The sequence below is a fragment of the Rhea americana genome, unplaced genomic scaffold (assembly GCF_003343005.1).
Source record: "Rhea americana isolate MKP2758 unplaced genomic scaffold, rheAme1 scaffold_162, whole genome shotgun sequence".
NCBI classification, from domain to species: Eukaryota; Metazoa; Chordata; class Aves; order Rheiformes; family Rheidae; genus Rhea; species Rhea americana.
The window spans coordinates 1,680,254-1,698,907 of NW_028185728.1; the positions used below are offsets into that span (position 1 = coordinate 1,680,254).

At 38.6% G+C, this 18,654-nt stretch overlaps 1 protein-coding gene across 1 annotated transcript in view; it reads right to left on the minus strand.

Moving 5' to 3' along the window:
• Positions 1 to 18,654, minus strand: part of NOTCH2 (notch receptor 2) — an 86,581-nt gene that overhangs the window by 24,746 nt on the left and 43,181 nt on the right. The window contains exons 8-18 of the mRNA XM_085300280.1: positions 18,320 to 18,508; positions 17,067 to 17,180; positions 15,741 to 15,854; positions 12,046 to 12,279; positions 11,392 to 11,502; positions 9,607 to 9,799; positions 7,207 to 7,352; positions 5,875 to 5,994; positions 5,611 to 5,763; positions 3,192 to 3,420; positions 500 to 701 (exon numbers count right to left, since the gene is read on the minus strand). Coding sequence (XP_085156406.1) covers positions 500 to 701; positions 3,192 to 3,420; positions 5,611 to 5,763; positions 5,875 to 5,994; positions 7,207 to 7,352; positions 9,607 to 9,799; positions 11,392 to 11,502; positions 12,046 to 12,279; positions 15,741 to 15,854; positions 17,067 to 17,180; positions 18,320 to 18,508 — 1,805 coding nt within the window. The remainder of the gene's footprint in view (positions 1 to 499; positions 702 to 3,191; positions 3,421 to 5,610; positions 5,764 to 5,874; positions 5,995 to 7,206; positions 7,353 to 9,606; positions 9,800 to 11,391; positions 11,503 to 12,045; positions 12,280 to 15,740; positions 15,855 to 17,066; positions 17,181 to 18,319; positions 18,509 to 18,654) is intronic.

Here is an 18,654-nt window from a genome sequence, read left to right on the forward strand (position 1 = left end):
ACAGTCAGCCTGGAAGAACAGAGCCATAGCTGTCAGTACAAACGACAGCAGTTAAATCAAGGTCCTACTAATCAGATCAATGTTCTTCCGTTCAAGTGGTGCCTATCTTTTTAAACACAGGACGCTGTATTCAACCAGGACAATTTTATGTTTCAAATGAAGTACAGCCATTTTCAGAGCTAACWCCTATTTTTGGTTTTAGAAAACTAATCGAGAATGCTCCAGTAACACCTTCACCTGAAAATAACCATGCTTCCTTTTTCTCTTCATTGTACCTAGTAGACGCTGTTTGATTTCTAAAGTTTTGAACAGGGGCACCTCTTTCGTTACAGAATGGCACTGAACTAAGCTTTCCCTGGGCTAATAGAACAAGAAGGAACAAGAGCTCTGCTGCATTTAGAGATTTGCTCTACCTCAACCTTACCTGGCAGCTTCTGCTACTGTACAGTTCAAACAAAATGTTCCCTCTGAAAAATGGGCATGACAAACTATCACCCACCTGACAGTTCTTCCCAGTGTAACCCAAAGGACATATACAACGGTATGTCCCTAGGCTGTCCACACAAGAGCTTTTGTTCAAGCAAGGATGCGAGTCACACTCATTGATTTCTGTGAGGCAGAAGGAGCCAGTAAATCCCACTGGACACTGGCAAGTAAAGGAATTGATCCCATCCACGCAGGTACCTCCGTTGAAACAGGAACTGCAAGACAGTGAGAACAAAACTAAGCTGACACAAAACACAGTTAGCTCACAGTCAAATATAGCATGTAAACGTTCCTGAAATGAGGCAGAAAAACAGATTACAGGATCATCTATCAATTGCTTAGCTCCTACTAAAGAGCACAAACCAGGCATTAGCAAAGCAATGGGRTAAGTTTACTCTCTTTTACCTTTAAGACAAAGAAAGTAAACTAGGGTTTCAGTGAGTCATTTCTTATGGAGTTAACTTCTCACTTCCTAAAATCYTCCCCGCTTCAATGTCACCACAAACATTACTATATCATGTATGTACATGGCTTGCTCAGACTGATGAATTTTGTACAAAATCTCAATTTTATAACAAATTCTTGAGGGGAAAAAAGCTACAAAACATTAAAAAAACAGCTTTGAAGGAGTCCAAGGTATGTTTTCTCAAGGAAGAAGTCCATGGAACACGCAAAGACAAGCACGTTCTTTGTTGAATTAATTGAACACATTGGTATTATTAATTCTCCTCCTCCTCTTCTCATCAGAACCTCAGTAAAGTTCTTGATTTGTAATACAACCCACATATGCCATGGCTGATTTAAACGGAGGGAGCTATCCCGCAATCTTTTGATCATAAGAAATGCTGCCACAGTAGATGCACTATGGAGAAATTATTAGGAAAGACAGAGACAGTGAAACCTCAGGCAAAATTAACTTGTTAGAATTTTTCCCTCTGAAGAAACATGTGCCAGGAAACTTCTGCTCCTCTGAAAATAACTCTAGATTAGACTCTCAAGATAATCACTTTGTCAAAGAACACAAACAAATTCTTGTTTGTCATCTGCCTGGTTCACTATCAAAGGGTACTTCCATGAGAGAAGACACTGACTCATCTCTTTGAGCTTGAAGTTTTAAATACCCGAATTTTGACTGTGAATATGGTAGAGATATCAACATTAATCTATTTATCAGAGCTGTTCTTCTGCCTTGTGGGCTGAATTCTGTTTTAGAAGGAGCAAAAAAATGCCTTTTACATTCATGATGGAACAAGAAAAAAAAAAGAAAGGAACTGTCAATTACTTGGAACTTTTCACTGAAATCGGGTACTCATCTCCAAGAGAAGACAGCACTCTCTCAGAGGAGGAGACGTGTGACAAGGAAGAACCATTTGAACTAAATTCAAATCAGTTAACCATCATGGCACTCTTAAATGCGAATCAGCAAAATTTGGTTGAGAAGGTGTGACAGGTTTAATTTGGCAGAGCTTTGAAAATTGTTACATCCTTCATTYATACTTGCAAGACTGGTTTCTGACCTGACTGATAATGAAAACAAGAACAGGATGAACACCATGGAAGAACCAGGCGTTCTGCTAAAGCACCCAACTGCTTCACTTGATTAAACACATTGTTGTGCAAAACAAACACACCCTCATCAGTGACACAATTCTGTTCTTAAGCAAAAGATGTTAAATATATAACTCTGTGACTGTGATTTTATAAGAGGCAATAAAGAACTTGTTTCTTTGTGTGCAGGAAAAAAAAGCACGAGAGTAGCAAGAGCTTTACATTTAGGCACCTCATCCATTTCTTGTCAACTGGAACAGATCAATTTGTTCCAATTTGCTTTCTTTCTTTTTTTTTTTTTTAATATTTCAAAATATATTAGAAATTATTTTTATTTGAGAATCTAAATCTACATACAAAAATCCTATAAATTCTAAAAATAAATATGTAGAAAGATGAGGCATCCACAGAGACTCCTCAGAGTTTTAAAAGGTTCTAAGTCAAGCAATTATTTGGGGGAACAAAGCGTTGATCTCAGTTCCACACCTTCTTAAAATGATTTTTTTTTTTTTTTTTTTTTTCTCAACACTGCTAACCTCCATCCAATTTGTTAGCATTAAAAGATCTCTCTGCTGACTAAACCTTTCTAGTACAGGATTTGTGGAGTTTGTGCTCCTGGCTGCCTCTTCACATCTTTCAAAATTCTTCCTCCTTTCCTTTTTTTTGGCTTCTCATTATTTGCAGTGAATAACTCTACTCTCAGCTAACTTATTTTTCCTGTGATTTTGAGAGTTGTCATTGTTTCCAGTTTTGCAGTTTTTGTATTCCTCAACACAGTAACTGCTCATAACCAATCCATTCTTCTCCCTCCTCTGAATGATATGCTCCTATCAAAACACAAATTATTTTATTTAAGCTAGCAGCTGTTACTGTCTTCATGTTTGCTAAACACTGTTATATTCCTCTTATAACAGAACTAAACTTCTGACTGGTCTTGCTGACAGAACACCAACTCTGACAGGCAGCTCTTCTTCAGCTGGTAACCTGCACAAGGTAAGCAAGTTTCCTTTGCCTGAAGCTCAAGTGTGTCTCAGTGAGAGGAGGCAGGAAAACAGATCCTCATCCTGAAATACTGCTTCTGAGTAGGACTGACTTCAAGCCACGAGCGCACACTGCGTAGTTCCCTCCTCAGCACACCAGCACAGCAAACTTCTCACCTCTCAGTGCATTCATCAATGTTGTTCTCACAGTTGGTTCCCTCAAACCCCGGCGGACACTTGCACGTGTAGCTGTTGACATAGTGGGTGCACGTGCCTCCATTCCTGCATGGTTCACTCAGACATTCGTTGGTATCTGTCTGACAYTTATCTCCATGAAATCCAGGTAGGCAGATGCATGAGAAAGAGTTTATCCCATCCACACATGAAGCTCCATTTTGGCAGGGATCTAAGACAGAGGCMTTAGAGTAAGTTTCAAAATGGACAGTAGTGAAAGCCAGGTCTAGAGCAGGAGCTTTTCAGAAAAAAGGGATTACTCAGCCTAGAGGGCGACAGCCTACTGACAAGCCTTTCTGAACCGCTTATGGAAGAGATAATCCCAAAGCATTACCAATAATGGATGACTACTGCATTCRTCCTACTTCCACAACTACCCATCAACCCTAAAGATCAGTCATTCAGTAGTTTCTTCTTATTTCATTCCTTCCACTTTCTGGATTTAAGACCCACATTCCTCTGTCAGATCCTGCCTCTGAAGCCAGTTTCTTTTTCTGCTCTGCGTATGTGGAGGCAGGGAAGGGAATGGGGAGAAGGGAGAAAAAGGAGAGACAGGAAAGGGACACGGGGAAGAGGTTATTTAGTAGTTTCTTGATCTATGACTAACTAAGTACTAATAAAACGCATACTTTAAAATGCAAATAAGCTCAAACAAAAATGCTGCAGTTCAACCTAAGTACAAGATCATTCTGTTCACTGATACATGAAGATAAACAGATGTGAAAGGTAATTAAAGCTCATTTACTGWCTGAGAAATACGTTCACACAACAAAAATTTGCGTTATAAGAGACACCTGCATCCATTTAGAGGTCATCTCACTACCGCAGAGAAAAAACACATTCAAAGTGAGAGCCCTGGCAGATATGCTAAATTGTGCCTATGGCAGCCAGCCAGTTATGACTGAAGCCAAAAATTGTGCRTTCATTTTCTGTGCTGCACACTTACTCACAGAAAAGGCAGACTACAGTATCAACTCTTCAATAAGTTCATATTGTTGCAGGGTTTGTTTGCTTCATAGATTAAAGACACTTGGCCCAAGCCATGAAAGGTTTCTGTCATGCTGAATGAAATCAGCTGTAGCAGCAATTTCAAATTCTTCTTCATCCTCATGGGTGTGCTATGCAACAGATTACACTGGATGAATCTCAACTCTCACAACTAGGAACGGAGAGATTTTCCAGTTGTTAAAAAGAGGATGATAAACACTTTAAAAATGTGTATGTCTTCAGACACCCATATAAAACCCATCAGGACTGGCAATAATTTTGTTAACTTCAGCAAACAAATCTTCGGATAGATGAACCAAACTAAAGTGACGCTTTCTGTASTGTACCTGTTTGCTCAGAAAGAGGCAATCAAAAGCCAGATGTCTTGAACTTCTTTCAACAGTGCTGCTTTGGGATCCCCCGTGATAGCTTTTACTACAGTACTTATTCAGATCTTTCTATATAGCAGTCACAAATTTAATCTTCTTTCAGTGCAAAATACAGCTCACTAAATTCATACCTGAAGTGTTGAAGACTTTTGTTTTGTTTTTAAGTTATTGTAATAAAAATTATTCCTTTTTTTCTCCCCYTAAAGAACCAGTCAATTACAAAAATATGACATTGTGAGCAACACCAAGGTTTCATAAAGCAATTTTCAAATAGTAACAGATGAACTTTAAACATATTACACTTTTCAGGAGACACTTATTTTATCTGATAATGATACAGAATATGCCTAACAAGAACYTACTATGTATTTTATTTCTTGTATACATAGCTCAATCAAGCACATGACATAAAAATGTAAAAAAAATTTAACATTTTAGACAATTTCAAGACACATACGTATTTGGGCTATCCTCATGTAACTGAGGCTTATTCTAGAATAAGAGTACCTTCCTACTGCTTATTTTGCTTTCAGATATGGATTAACAGAAACAGTAACCAGGTACTTTTTCCAGAATATTAATTTCAGACAGAGACATTTCAGGAAAGGCTGCCATCCTTATATTCCCACGACACCTCCATCAAGCTTAACTTTGAAATACCTGCAAGCCCTGCAATGTTACTTTAACTTTGTATATTAAAATTTCAGGCAAATTAGTTTTAATTCTTCTTTTACCAGCGTTCCTTATTAAAGTATGCAAACTACAAGGACCGTTCTACTTAATAACTTGAGAATAACTCCTACTATCAGTTAGAATACTTAAGTCCAATTATAAGAGCTAAACACGACAGACTCCGTCCGTCTCAAATGTGGTGAGGCATTATCAAGAAAYCATTTCAAGTATCTGTCAAATGGTAGTTACCACTGATACAGCGAAGTTATTTCTAGGGAAAATGGAAAAATACAGAAYGACCCACTGATACTCACTTGAAAGGCAGTCATCAATGTTACTGTCACAGTCTCCTCCAGTGAAGCCGGGACGACACTCACACAGGTAACTGCCTTGAATATTATGGCACAAAGCATGGTTTTTGCAGGGTTTTGAGACACACTCATCAATGTCCACTGTACACCTCTCCCCTGAAACACAGGGAGTGCTGAAGTAAGACCTCCCATTATGTCAATGGTGAAAAGGCTCTGTACCAGCAGGGCTCACAGTTGAAAGTAAAACGTATCACTCATCCACATTACCTTCCCAACCAGGGGCACAGAGGCAGGTGTAGCCTTCAGAGTCAGGAGACTCTTGGCAAATTCCTGAGTTCTCACATGGATCGGGGGAACAAGGAGCCACCACCACCTGGCAGTTCACACCTGGAGAGCAGATGGGGAGAAACAAAGAGAGCTGAGCGCCTGGTGCTTCTTGCAAGAAAAATTGTAACTTCCAGTTGTAACTTGTGTGATTATCCTACAAAGCACTGAATGGCATTTCCATTTTTGGAAAACCTTAGCAGGATAAAGAAGAGATCAGAGCACTGCTCACAGGCTCACTGGGTACAAGCAGGAGGCAGCCATGCTAGTTCCAAGTAACATAAAGTTATTTTGAAAGGGAGCGACAGAAAGCTAAACTCACTGCAGCAAGCTGTAGAGAGGGACAGAGAAATAGGAGACTGTAAAATTGTAGCCCAAGAGAGATAAAAGCTAAAAGTCTGCTYGCAGAGGAGACATGCAGTGAGTGGGAAAGGCACAAACACACAACTAGTACTGCTTAAACAAAACTTTAGTCTTCTTTGACACCTTTGCCCACTATTCTTCTGACCATATCTTTCTTTTTATTTGCTCCTCTTCTAGTTTTGCTCTTATAACCCAATTCTAACATGTTCTTTCACTTTTTCCTTTGACTAGTTTTTGTAAAGAAAATGCTGGAAGAACTCAGTGATTCATTCATCCACTGCACAAAAACATCACCAGCATTTCTAGAGTGTCACAATCAAGCATAGTTTTTTCACCCAAAGACTAGCCTATCAAATTGCAATGTACTGTACATTAAACAAACTGTTCCCTGAAGAACATTCTTGTAGAGTAAGACAAACTCACTGTCTCACTTAATGCCTAGTTGCTTTCATGCAGCAAKTTACAGTACTTTTAAAATATCTTACCTGAACTTTGTTATCTGAAAAAAAGAAAATGTTATCTTTCTGGAGTAGCCTTATTCCCCACTAAGAGGTTCTCACTCTTTGGAAAATTAATCTGAACTAAACATTAAACTTGCTGTAAATTAATGCCCCTTCAAATCTCAATGCATTCATATAGCTCAGTTAAACTTTCTTACCAAATAAATTAAACTGAACTGAAAACAGGACATTTCTAAATAAGACTATCCAAACAAGAATTAAAAATGGTTTTACTAAGCATTCTACCACCACAATGTGTCTATAAGAAATCAACTGCCATTTAACTTCATGTAAGCATGGAATTTCCCTCTTCCCTCCTATTTCCATGAAGTTTAGTGAAAAGATTAAAATGACAATAAGGGTGTAATGAAGTGGAAAGATAAATACAACAGGAGTTTGTCTGAAATTTCACCTTTGAATCCTTTCCTACAGGTACACCTATATCCATTCAACAGATCCTCACAAGTTCCTCCATTCTGGCAGGGGTTTGATTTACATTCATTCCCTTCTGTTGAACAGTAATCTCCTACCCAGCCTGGGTCACAGACACACTTGTACCTTTAAAAGCAAAAACAGCAGCAATTTTAGAGCATTCTGAAATAACTTTTCGACTACCCACTTTCTCCTGCAAATGGTCTTTGAGAGAAAACCAGAAGACTTGTCTTTAGAAGAGTCTTAAGTTACATTTATTCACTTACTCTAGCTATGTATTTTCCAAAATATTGAAAATAAACTTACCATTAAAGCCACATTCCATTTTGTTATAATTTTCACAAAGTACTCAATTAACCCAAAACATGTTTCTTCTTTGACAAGATCATCTCAACACATTTAAATAGAGATGCCTCCCCCCCCCAAAAAAAGAAACACTACTTAAGAAAAGGGGAACAATAGATTCCAAAGACAAATAGACTGATTTAATATAAACTAGTAGCTACAGAAGAAAGCAGCTGGCTGGGAGCAGCAGCAACTTATTCCATCATGCTTCAAAAGCTGAAGCATGGCAGCACTCCACCCATATGACATAAAACCAAGGACTCAAGTGAATCACCCTGAACTCAAGCCACACAACATGCACACTGGTCTCCCTCATCACACAAACAAGTCTTATTTTTATCTGGCACCCAGCACAAGGTGTAAATGGGCATAAATCTGAATGCAGGTGACAGAAGAGATAAACCAAATGCTTTGCAAGCTTAGGCGGAGGCTGAATTAGAAATAAAGACAGTCTTCCTGTTAGCTCCAGAGAAAGTGCTGAATTCTGCCCTAGAGAGCAATTTGCAGTGGTAAATCACTCCCTTGCCCAAGTGCTGACAACCCTTCCCAGAACACAGCACAGGTCTGGGAGCCACCATCATCCACTGTGGAGCCCCCTTACAGTTTGGGAGCTTTACAAGTATGAGCCTTCCCTCCCTACATCTGCCAACTCCACAGGCCCTACTTTTTCCAAGCCCAGGTCATTCATCTACCACAGACTCATCATTAGCAAAAAGGAGTCTCAATTCAAGGCTCCTGATCTCAGCATTTGGTTTTCCTTGATGAGAAGATTCACAAGCAACTACTGGYATCAAAATGGCCAGAGAGAACTTTCCTTTCTTCTTTCAGGCATGCAACAGAGCGACTAAAACTGATGGAATCAGCCTTGGAAAAACTGTACTAGGCAAGCACTTCTCAGCAATAAATCTGGTCTTGAGAATGCTGCTAGAGGAAACCCTCAGAGGCCAACTACATGTAATCAATCCACTGACTTAAACAAAACATCTTGCTTAAAAAGGAATGCTTTCCCCAGAAATGCAATGACTGATTTTGTTCTGGGTAAAATGTTAAATAAATTTACAGAAGGAATAGGAGGAAGATGGAGAGCATGAGCTATTAATTTGTTCATTCCCCTTGACTTTCCATACYGAGCTCAGTTTCTAACCCTTGAAGAGGTACCTTTATCTATTCTCCTCTAAGTRGCTGTTAATCGTAGCTTTCCCCAGCTGACCTTCTCATGCAGTTCTCCATCTCCTAGTGAACTGTTTAAAGTTATTTACTTCTTTAATACAGAGTATTCGAGTAGCAAAAAGGCAGTAGCCACAAACACAAGATAGCCTCTACGCTCCACATTCTAAAATTTGATGGAGTAGGTTGCTGCTGCTCACAGAAAAAGTGAAATCATTTCTTTATTTTACTTTTCTGCTTACTTGAATGACATAAAACCCTCCTTCAGATGGTRGCCAACCACCTTTAGTACATGCCCATTCAAAGACAGCAAAGAATACAAAGCAGAGACTGAACAACCAACTTTGAAACAGCCCAGACTGCAGCTGGTGACTKAAGGTCTACAGCTTATTGTGATCACGTCATTGGCAATGGATAAGTTAGAATCCTAAGCTAACTGAGAAATTAGAAAAAAAAATCAGAAGCCCCAAAGTCATAATGAACTCCAAGCAAACCAAAAAATAAAAATAAAAATAAAAAAAAAATTACAAGGCAGCAGACAAATTTGAGTTTGTCATAGATGGACACCCTAAAAAAGCCATACTGCTAAGAAGATTTTAATATTTGCAAATGGGGCATTCAGCCCCGCACCAGGTGTGCACAGAAGAAACTCCATTAAAAATCAGTTTTCAAACATGTTTAAGAGTGCCCTCCTCATGTGACCAGGTGGCTGGTTTTAAAACCATACATATGGTTTGGATTTGGTTTTGCATCCATACCCAAAAGACTTCATGCTGGGGGCATAACTGTAGCCTTGTGAATATTCACATTCATGTACTACTTTTAAAATAAGGATTTCAAAGCATTAAATGTGACAGTGAGAACTTACCCACTAATAACATGTGTGCAGTTGCCATGTACACAGGGATTACTAAGACAACCATCTGCCTGTGACTGACAGTGAGGATGATGGTAACCTTCAGGACACACACAACGAAAGCCATTGATCTCATTTATACATGTTCCACCATTATGACAGGGGCTGGATGTGCATTCATCAATATCCACACTACATCGTGGACCTATAAAAATATTATTTATTAAATAGTATTTCTTATAAAAACATTTACTTTGCATATTTGCAAGAACAAATGTTGAGACACAGTTCAGTAAAACCAATGCGGAGSGACAGATCTCACGCTAGAGTGACTTTAACTTCACCTGCAATTAACAGAAGCATTTTTGAAGGACTACTTTTCTGTGCATGGAAAATAGCATTTATATTTAACAAGTATTTATAGATCATTTAAGAATCTCAGCAGAATTCCATTAATAACAACTAGTTAATAATAGGAAAACAAAAATCACTTAATTGTATCATGCTTGTAACAAACCTCTTGAGCTCTCCTTGTCAAAGCCCTGCTGCTCTGCACTGAAGTAGCTACCCTTTGAACAACTAATACTGCTATACTCCGCAGCAAATATAGTTCTTGTGGTTTATTGCGTAAAAGGAAATCTAAATAACACTGCTTCCTGTTTTGCCTAGCCTCTGTTTACTGTGTATGCCTGGACTGCAAGATCCTTAAAATAGTGACCATAAGATCTTAYGAGGCTGGAAAACTACAGGCAGAATGAGTACTCCAGGAAGTTGAAAAGCATTTTGAGCCTAGGGAAAGAACAAAGCAATGAGATCCCTGGCACACCTGCTCTTTGAAGACTGAAAAATGCCAATTCATCAAATTACCAAAGTATTTTAAGAGCATAACAGTAAGGAGTCCAGTAGAAGAACAAATTTTGCAGGCAGATAAGACAACTGTTCTGTGGGTTGGACAGTACCACCATGCCAGAACCAGTAGAAGAAACTCCAGAATTTTAGAATTGTACACGACAYTTGAAATATCTCAGTGCTGTTTCTAATGCATTTTGGATCAATTCTAATTAGAATCAATCAGTAGTAAACAGTAACAAAAGTGATGAGAAAATTGTTAAGAGCATATTATTCAAGATGGCTCAAGATGTATTATGTCTGTTGTAAATAACACTGAGATGTGCTTTAGTCATCAGAACTAGTTCTGGTGTTGAGCTACAGATCTGAACATCAGTCTGAAAGGGCATAAAAACTTCGTTTTTTTCAGTCTTGTCTGTATAGTACTACATAAGCGCTTTTGATTTAAAGGGGAGACAAAAGAGATGACATTATGAAATAGAATTACTAAAAAACCAAGTTATTCAGTTGGAAACTTCAGGGTGGAAAGAACTCACTAATTTGTTCACTAGAACGCTAAATTAATATATTTCTCTTTTCTGAAAGAAAAACACTACTCATGGTCAAAACCCAAGATACTCTTCAAACACACACCTGTCTATACTGTTCAGTATTCTCTGTCCCTGGAAAGTAGTATTAAACAATAAACCAAAGTCACATGGATTTATTTGTTATAAAACTGAGAACCATGAATTGGACTCAATTACACGGCATTTCACAGCACAGATTAGGACATTCCTGTGTGGTAGAACTTGGCTTTAATGTAAGATGTTGAGATTCAGATTAGAAGGATTTACTGAGATACTGACTGAATCCCTTATAGTCAGTATGCAAAGAACAGTTTCCTTAGCTACCACACAGGATAACTATCTTCAAAAGAACTCAAAGCCATCAGGTAGCTGACTTTACCTGTAAATCCMGGTTTGCAAGCACAGTTGTAGCGATTAATGCCATCGATACAGTCCCCATGAATGCAGGGGTTACTCGCACAGTCATTAAAGTTATTTTCACAGTTTACTCCTGAAAAAAAGTTAGAGGAAGCTAAATGTTACAAGATGGACAACAAAACTATTTCCTGGGAAACRGCCAAATTAAGAATCCTGCCTGCTTTAACGTTGCGTAGGGATTGGTGCCATTTACATAGGTGATGATGCAGAAGCAGTGTGAAACCAAGGAAAGTCACCTGAATCAATGGGTTCTGACTATGACACTGAACTTGTCAATAGATGTTCAAGCAAAGCAATAAACCATCTTGAATATCAGATCTATTTTTTCAGCCAATACATCCGCAGGCTTGAATTTTGGAGGAGGTAAAGCTTGAATTTTGAAGGAGGTAAATTCTTCCAAGACTGGCTGCAGTACCAGTGAGGGCTGACAATCCACACAAACACAGGAAAATGCAGCAAGCAAAACTAATGTGAAGAAAATAAAATCTCCTTAACCTCATACCATAAATTTACATCTATATGCAAATTCAGCACACATCAGAGCAGACRTAAGAACTAATTAAATACTAATTGAATTCTAATAGAATTCAATCCTTCCACCTTGTGCATTATGTACCTGAAGTGCCCAGCAAACAGTTGCATTGGTAGCCATTCACCAAATCAATGCAGCGCCCTTGATGTTGGCAGGGGTTGCTGTGGCATTCATCTATCTGCTCACTGCATATGGCACCCATGTAGCCAGGATTGCATATACATGTGTATGAATCAATCCCATCYTGACATTCACCATGGTGGCAAGGATCAGGATCACAGTTGTTGATATTCTCCTCACACAAAAGGCCAGTAAAACCTAAGGAAAAATGATCAACAGGAGTAATTAAGTAATTAAGGTAAACTGGTCTGATGCTGCAGTGAATACAATACAGAYACAGAAAACATCACATTAAAAATCAGCAAAGTGGCATACAGAGCATAAAGGGTAGCTGGGCATCTCAGCTGTCCACTTCCCAGCCCTGGAAAACAATAGASTCTTCCACTGCTCACAGCATTTTACAGAACGTCTTGCATGAAGAATTCTGGCATCAGAAGTGGTTACCTTCACGGTATTCAAAACATGGTAGCAATGAGAGGAAACACATAAATCACCATCAGAACTATTTCCTTGCATCAATATAAATGATCTGAAGTTACTCTCTTGTCATTATTTCCTCTATAGAGTAATCCAAGGGATTTGACTTTTTCCTTACAGGAAATTACTGCAAAGATGTTGCACAAAACCTTCCCAAGGGAGTTCCTTGGGCTCACATCACAGCTTCTGCAGCTCTGCTTATTAAAAAGAAAGAAAAAAGAAAAAAGTCTCATCCCCTTCACTGGAAAAATCTTTCAATAACTCCAGTCATGCACCAACTGCAGATTTATGAAAGACTGAAAGCAACCTCTTCACTTATGAGCAATGAAACAAGCAGAAATTTGGCCTGTTTCATTCTGCTTCAGCTGGGAAACATCCTGAGCAACAGAGGAGGACAGAATCTATTCAAAAGAAGGGCTTTAACAAGAAAAAAAAATCTAGATAGATTAAAACAGCAGATAACTCCCTCAAGARCCCTGTTTTCCACAACAGGGTAGAGGTCTATGAAACAGGGACAATTTAAGAGAAAAGGTTTTGGAGCTCATTCTGCCTTCCAGCAACTGGAAAAAAGGAAGGTAGAACTTAATATTTCAAGCATTAGCTGGAGACTGATACAAACTAGGCTGCAGGGAATTTCAACAGCTGAAGAGTGATTCTCACCTGAGTATTACAACTGGATAACAGGCTCCCCATTTTTCATACAGGTTTGTGGCTAGTTCTCTGGTCAAACATACCAGGTGACGGCTAACTTTTCCAAGCTCTGCGAACGTATGCATGGATGAATGGTTGTGGAAATAGGTGGGGAGAGGGAAGGGAAGCTAGTTAGAGAAATAGATATAAAAAGAAGTTAGGTAAGGGAGAAAAACAAACCGAGAAGAGGACGAACAGTGGCAAAAAACAGAGGGTGGAGGGAGAGAAAAGAGGAAAGACCTAGGACAACTGGAGAAAAGGAAAGCCATGATCTACCACTGGGAAGGAGAAGTGGAATAATGCCAGAAGGGAAAGAAAAGACAAAAAGCAAGCAGTAAATAGAGCTATCTGTACAGCATTTGGCCAAACATTCCGCAGTTTTCAATCAGTTCTGCAGCTGGTGATTATCATTAGGGAATATATAAATCGCTCATATTTACGAGATAGAATAAGAACATGTCTGAATATTATATTCCTGTAACTGAGCTACTTCATGATGAATTCTGCATTTCAGTCTTACAAAAGCTGTCATATTAATACAATACCAAGTGTACATTTGTTCAAAAAATGATTTCCTTGCCTCCTATTGTAGCCCATCTGAAACACTTTAGTTCTAAAACCACATATACATATATATAAATATAAATATAAATATATATATATATATATAAAGATTTCTTAACTGTATATATCTTAGTGAGATATGACTTCACTCTTAGCAGAGTTAAGACTAGAAAAAACTCTTGGAGAATAGAGAACAAACCAATCCCTTAGAGTGCACGGAAAGAAGTCCCAGTACAGACTTCTTCTTCAGTTTTCAGCCAGTGTACCTAACCAGGGATGCTACTAAGAGCTGCTGCACTAGTACTCCATACCGTTGGTTGCTTTCAGCCCATTCCTTGAAAATGCTCCATACGCCATGTGCCTTCACAGAAAAAGAATTCCCTCGTCCTATTCTAGGAAGCCTAGAATTTCCACACCTGAATGGTTCTCAAATAGCTCTGTGCTCTAATTCAGAGCATGCTTTTCAAGGTGCAGCTCTCCAGATTATTGAAATAGGATACAGTGCTGTATTTTCCTGACAGTCTCTTTAGCAAAACACTTTCTCCTGCCTCTTTAGAACAAAAATGATCATCCACTACATGACTCGGAACTCTTCTTGGCCCAGAAAGCTCTTTACAGAGTTAGTAAAGCAGCTCTGCACTCTCAGTGAACGAAAGCAACTAGACCACACACTAGCTTGAGAAAGACTTTCTAAGATAGCTTCCAAGTTCAGAGCAGACTTAAGCTTTTCTTCTTTTTGCAAGTGTCAGCTTATTCTGTCACACACAGTAATCAAAAAGAGAATCTTAACAAGAATAATTACTTCTCTCTTGATTAGAACCATTTCATTCCCTATTTGCAACATGTTCATTGTTTTTTCAGACATGTTATTGGGAGTGAGGGGTGTAAAAAGAGGAGGAATTTTTAGGCTAACTTCTGTTATAATCTGTACAGTGCAGAATACGCTACTGAAGCCAAACTAATTTGCTTTAACAATTTGATTTTGGAATGATCTAAGATGAGAAAAACTGCTCATGAACTTAACCAGCCTAACAGTACATTTCTGGGACAGAGGCAGCTCCATGAACTATTCAGCTTCTTCCCTAATGGAAGAGCTGAAGCCAGTACATTCCACATCTGGTCAGACTGAATACGTGTCATGAGCCACCATTAACTGAAAGCAACCAAAAGTCATCCATCCTTCCTGAGAATTAAAGTGTAACAGTTCTGAACTGCCCAAACCCTCTTATCTGACCGGATATAAAAGCTACAGCTGAAATACATCTACATCTCCTTTAGAACTTCTAAGGCAAGAAAATCCTATAATTAAACCTGACACTTCCGAGCATACAATTAACCAGAGAACAACAGAATTAAGTACATTCGAAAAACCCGAGTTCCATCCACAGCTCTGTCAAAATTTCTGTATGATGCTTTACAGATCATTTAAGCTACATTCTGCCAGGTGGCTCTTGTGCGATACTTTTTCCAGTGCACTCAATTTTTACTGCACTTACATCTTCCATTTTTGATATAAAAYACTCTGAAGCAACAGAAATAAGAATACACAATAGTATGGCACTGTCCGTCTCYTGATCTCCAACTGAATAATATATACTGCCACAGAAGAAAGAAGGGAAAACCACAGATAAAAGGTTTCACACTGCTGTTTTTCCATTCAGGAATTCTCTAATCAATACAGAAGAAGCTGACACTTTCTGGGAAACAAGAGATGGGACTGAGAGAGGGAGGCCAGAACACTCATCAGTTGTGAACTCGCCACTGTCATAAGTCAAAAGGTTTCTGTATTTTAGCGCTATTGTCTACTGCAAAGGAATAGACAAAGCTTTACGACAAAGTTTTCAGAGAAAGAGAAAACGCTGACACTTTTTTGATCGCCCCTATGTTTAGGTTGCATGCAATTGCCAGTCTKGGAACTTGAGACTAACCTGTGGCACACTGACACTCATAGCCATTGGGATGGTCAATACATTTGGCTCCATTGAGACATGGTGTGCTGGAGCAGTCATCTATATCAATCTGACACACGGCACCACTGAACCCTGAAAGGCAAAAAAAGATGAAAATCCAGAAGTAATCTGAAGTGTTAAGTTAAGTTAACACTGTGTTAAGTTAACTGCACTGTCAGGAATTACTTACTAGCAAATTCTTAAAACCATCCAAATAAAAGATCAGTAAATCTAAGCTAGATTGCATCATTAAGCACACACACCACACCCTTAATAGACTGGTTCCTCAYCGAAACCACCAGACAAAACAGTTTCTCTCTTCCAGGTCAAAGGAGCAGGAGCAGCTTGAAAACAGTTGGCCAAGGCAAACAGAAATAAAGCAAACAGAGCACAAGTGGTGTTCACCACTGACCAGTATGCCTGCCTAAGAAACTGAGAGGCCATCAGTAAAATAAAAGGAAAAAATTTCCATCAATCAAAGCAAGTGACTGTCAATGAACAATAATGCATTCATTACTAAAGCCTCCAGACTAGAATTACTACAGCAGCCTGGGACATGTAATACAATGCAGCTCTGTATCTTTCAATACATATCTTGAAATAGTCAATAAACTATCAGTAGGTTATGCTACTTATGATGCAGATCCCTAGGCACTTCAAAGCAAAAAATCAAATGCTTCAGGAATGTTTCCTGAGGGAAAGAACCAAGGAAAGAGTGGGTAAAAGCCAGAACAACATTACTCAACAAGAAAGGATGCAGAGCATGCTTTTGTCAAGTATATGCCAATCTCAACACTTGCAAGCCACCAAAACACAAGTAATCTTTACTCTATAGCTAACATTGATCCCTCAGCTCAGCATCTACCCCTTTTCTGTAAAGTRGAGACCTAATCCACCTCCCTCCTCATGCAAGTAACATAAGCTATACTGACATAAAATGGCTTCTATTATGAACTTCAAACACAGGAGAAAGTATGCAGCRGCTCTGATTTGTAGTTTATATTTATAAATATTACTCTATATCTCACTATGATATTCATAGTGACAGCAGTTCTTGTTGCTAACCACCCTTTAACAAGAGTYGTCTAACTGTATATTCCTCAGCACTCACCCAATTACAGGCATAATCTTACTGCAACCAGATAGGTATTTACTCTTATTTATCAGTGACAACTAACTAGTTCAAACAGATGTGGCACTAGGACCACAAACTCACAGGAAATGCATTGTCCACAATCTTTCACTGGTGATCTACCGATTCTTGGTAAGCTGAAGCAGGAAAAACTTCCAGAAATAAGTACTCACCAGGAGGACAGACACAGAGGAAGCGGTTGACTGTGTCGATACACTCTCCGTTGTTCACACAGGGATTACTTAGACACTCATCAATATCTTCTTCGCAGTGAATACCTTTAAATCCTGAAAAAAAAAATTGTAAGAGGCATTAGAATGTGCGTCTGAGACTGTGACTGCCTCTTTTATCAACGCTGAAAATCTAAGCCTAGTTTAACTGCAGTAGAGTTTGCAGAACCTCTGAGGTTAGAACACGCATTAGAGTCTGAAAATGGACACTGAAAGTACATTTTTCAGTTGTTAAAATATCTTGAATGTGCCCATTTCATCAAATATAACAGAWGAACAAGTTTGTACCAAATGCAAATCTAATACTTTCTTCCATATGATGTCAGACGGTTATGTGTAAGAGTTTTGGAAAAGATCACCAGTACATTTAGGTATGCACCAATATAAAGCAATAGGTAAAGTAACAAACAGTAGACATTTCAAAAAGAAAACCCCTTACACTAAAATTAATGACAGAAAAGACGGACAATTTTAGGAAAAACTTGAGACAAGAGTTTCACCTCCCTTCAGAGATTAGATATTAACATAAACTTATTTTAGYTTTCATGGTATCAGCTGATCACCTGCAGGGGTCACAATTCTTTCATTACACTTTATACGACTATGCAACTGGGATGCAATCTGAATATCTTTTTTTTTTTTTTTTTTTAACCACTTTTTATCAGAAGGCAAAATAGCAGACTATACAGATCACTGGCATACTGGAGTCGGTATATTTTATAAGTAAGATTTCAACCAGGCAAYGTTTTTATAGTCAGTTCCCCATATAAATGGAAGATTGCATAATTTGGGATATTTTAAGCGATAAAAAACAAAAACAATTGCACTCTTTTATTCAGAACCATAATATACGTACCTCAGAACATGGTTATTCTTTTAAAGTTTACACCAGCTCTGCTTACACTAACATAAATTTCTGTTCACATACTTTAATAGGTAGAGTAACAAATATGTTCGTTCATGTGTATTCCAGCTTAGAAGAAAAAATTCATTCACTGTTCGCTTTTCCCACACAAACTGCCAAGTCCTTTTGGGTGGTGTTCTCCCAGCCAGCCCTCTCTCATCATCTCATTTAGCCTCACCCCATCACAACTTTGTTTTCCACCTCAGCAGAACTGGCAATCTTGCCTGTGCTCCACCTTCTGATTTCTTCCACCTTTGCTGGAAGCCTTATCTTTCTCAGAAATTCGCCTCACCTGGCATACAGAGACACGTGAATCCTCCAATTTTATCCAGACAGGTAGCATCGTTCTGACATGGATTAGAATGGCATTCGTTGATGTCCATTTCACATCGAGGTCCTGTATAACCTTTCAAACACTCACAGTGGAAAGAGCCTTCTGTGTTTACACATTTCCCAGCATGTTCACATGGATTGCTGTTTGCTGCAAGAAATATATATATATATATATCTGTGTCAAAACCTTTTCTCTGAGCAGGAAAGTCACAGAAACCTTTATTATTCACGATCTTTTTAATGCCATTCCTTTCTGGCAAGTAATACAGGARAAAGGATTGTTCATCCTATTGG